The sequence below is a fragment of the Mus musculus genome, chromosome 1 (assembly GCF_000001635.26).
Source record: "Mus musculus strain C57BL/6J chromosome 1, GRCm38.p6 C57BL/6J".
Taxonomy (NCBI): Eukaryota; Metazoa; Chordata; class Mammalia; order Rodentia; family Muridae; genus Mus; species Mus musculus.
In genome coordinates, this window is record NC_000067.6 from 181,813,377 (window position 1) to 181,815,314 (window position 1,938).

At 47.5% G+C, this 1,938-nt stretch overlaps 1 protein-coding gene and 1 pseudogene across 2 annotated transcripts in view; one reads left to right on the forward strand and one right to left on the reverse strand.

Annotated features, from left to right (window-relative positions):
- Positions 1–1,556, forward strand: part of Dnah14 (dynein, axonemal, heavy chain 14) — a 238,340-nt gene extending 236,784 nt beyond the window's left edge. Inside the window, exons 86-87 of one of the 2 annotated variants that reach the window (NM_001377039.1) lie at positions 666–815; positions 1,134–1,365. In NM_001377039.1, the coding sequence (NP_001363968.1) occupies positions 666–815; positions 1,134–1,343 (360 nt within the window). In that variant the 3' untranslated portion in view covers positions 1,344–1,365. Of the gene's footprint in view, positions 1–665; positions 816–1,133 lie in introns of both variants that reach the window. The other variant, XM_017314066.2, reaches the window with a different exon arrangement.
- On the reverse strand, positions 231–324 carry Gm23690 (annotated as a pseudogene).
- Positions 1,557–1,938: the final 382 nt, after the last annotated feature.

Below are 1,938 nucleotides of genomic sequence, written 5' to 3' on the forward strand. Positions count from 1 at the left end.
CATTGGGGGCCCTGTGTTCCATCCAACAGGTAACTGTGAGCATCCACTTCTGTGTTTGCCAGGCCCCGGCACAGCCTCACAAGAGACAGCTATATCAGGGTCCTTTCAGCAAAATCTTGCTGGCATATGCTATAGTGTCGCGTTTGGTGGCTGCTTTTGGGATGGATCCCCGGGTGAGACAGTCTCTGGATGGCCCATCCTTTCGTCTCAGCTCCAAACTTTGTCTCTGAAAAAATATGGAACGCTTCACGAATTTGCGTGTCATCCTTGTGCAGGGGCCATGCTAATCTTCTCTTTTAGTATATGTGCTGCCGAAGCGAGCACAAACCCAAACTCTTATTCCAAGTTAAAGACTTAACTTTCCTGTATCAATGATGCGCTACAGAATTGTTCCCTGCCTGCTTTCAATTCCCAAATCTTTCCCAAGTGAGGGAGCCCTGTAGGAGAAGCAGGCAAGTTTGAGCACAACTTGCTGACTCCTTTCACAGTTGCATTCTCCCTCTAAGAAACCTTAGAAATCTAGAGTCTGGTTTACCCTAAGCATTCAGGGCAGCATACGCTGGGCTGCAGCATACTAGACATAGACAGCAGGGGTCAGGAGGCAATCTCAGCTGAGGCTCATGACTTGTGAAAGAAGTCCCCTGACCCTTCCCCTCTCTCATCAGCAACACCAGGACCACTCTCCCAAAGGAGTTTACATTTTTGGTTTATTCATGGAGGGAGCACGATGGGATCCTGAGCAGGAAGTGCTGGAAGACTCACTGCCCAGTCAGCTATGCTGTGAATTTCCCGACATACTCTTTTTGCCAACAAAGGTAATCACCAGACTTGGCCAGGAAAAGCCAAACTTGTGAATTCTCATTACCTGTGATTTCACGAGGGAAATGTAATAATGTGCGTAAGACAAAACAGTACAATACTGTCCAAGACCTAAAAACAGGTTAAAACTGATGTCCAGTGTTGCCTCTCAGGTACATCAAATTATCACTACTTTAACTTCTCTAGACACAATTTCAACACGCAACTACCCTAGCGTTAGATACGTTCCATGCACAAACGTAAATACCGTCTACTCACAGAAAATGTGATCTACTGGTTTTAACTGTTAACTGACTAGGAATCTTTGTTTTTAGATTACTGAACCGTCGGCCTCCCAGGATTCTGACCAGACAGCCTCAGACCTGCAAACCTTTGAGTGCCCAGTCTACTACACGCCCGAGAGGTCAAGAAACATGATTGGCTTACCAACAACCGTGCTAACCTCAGTGCACTTACCCACGAAGAAACCTCCCAGTCACTGGATCACCATGCAGGTTGCACTGCTGTGTGAGAAGAATGAGTGAATAAACACCCAGAGCGAACCCATCTAAGCCTGGGCTCTTCCTCCACGTCCATGCATGAGGACGGTCACATGCAGGGAGCATCCCTGGAACAGCATGTGCCTAGCCAAACCTGGCGGGAGGTGTGGGAGACTTCAACAGGCAAGCAGTGGCTGTGCACTCTGTCATAGAACACGAAAGCTTCGACTATGCATATACATTTGCTTCAAAGTGTCACAGAACCTATAGCAGTTTTTAAGCACTTGGTGTTCTTAAACAGCAAACAGTAAACACGACCAGTTTTAGGAATTCTATCTACCCCTAAGCCCTCAGATTCCACTGTTGGGATTTGTTTTTAAGACAAGGTCTCCTCTCCAGCCCAGGATGGCCTCAAACACATGGAGATCCTCCTGACCCACCCTCTTGGCCTGCTGCCATTACAGGGGCGAGCCACCACTGAGTCAGGCCCTACAGTTTTTGCTTTGCTAAGTAAGTAAGTCCCTGGGTTCCTAGAGTTCAGAAAGACTCAAAAAAGGAAAAAAGGGGGAGGGGGAGTGGTATGACAAAACAGAGAGTTGGCCATCTTGCTGCTGGTAATCCCAAAGCTGTGGCAAAGAAA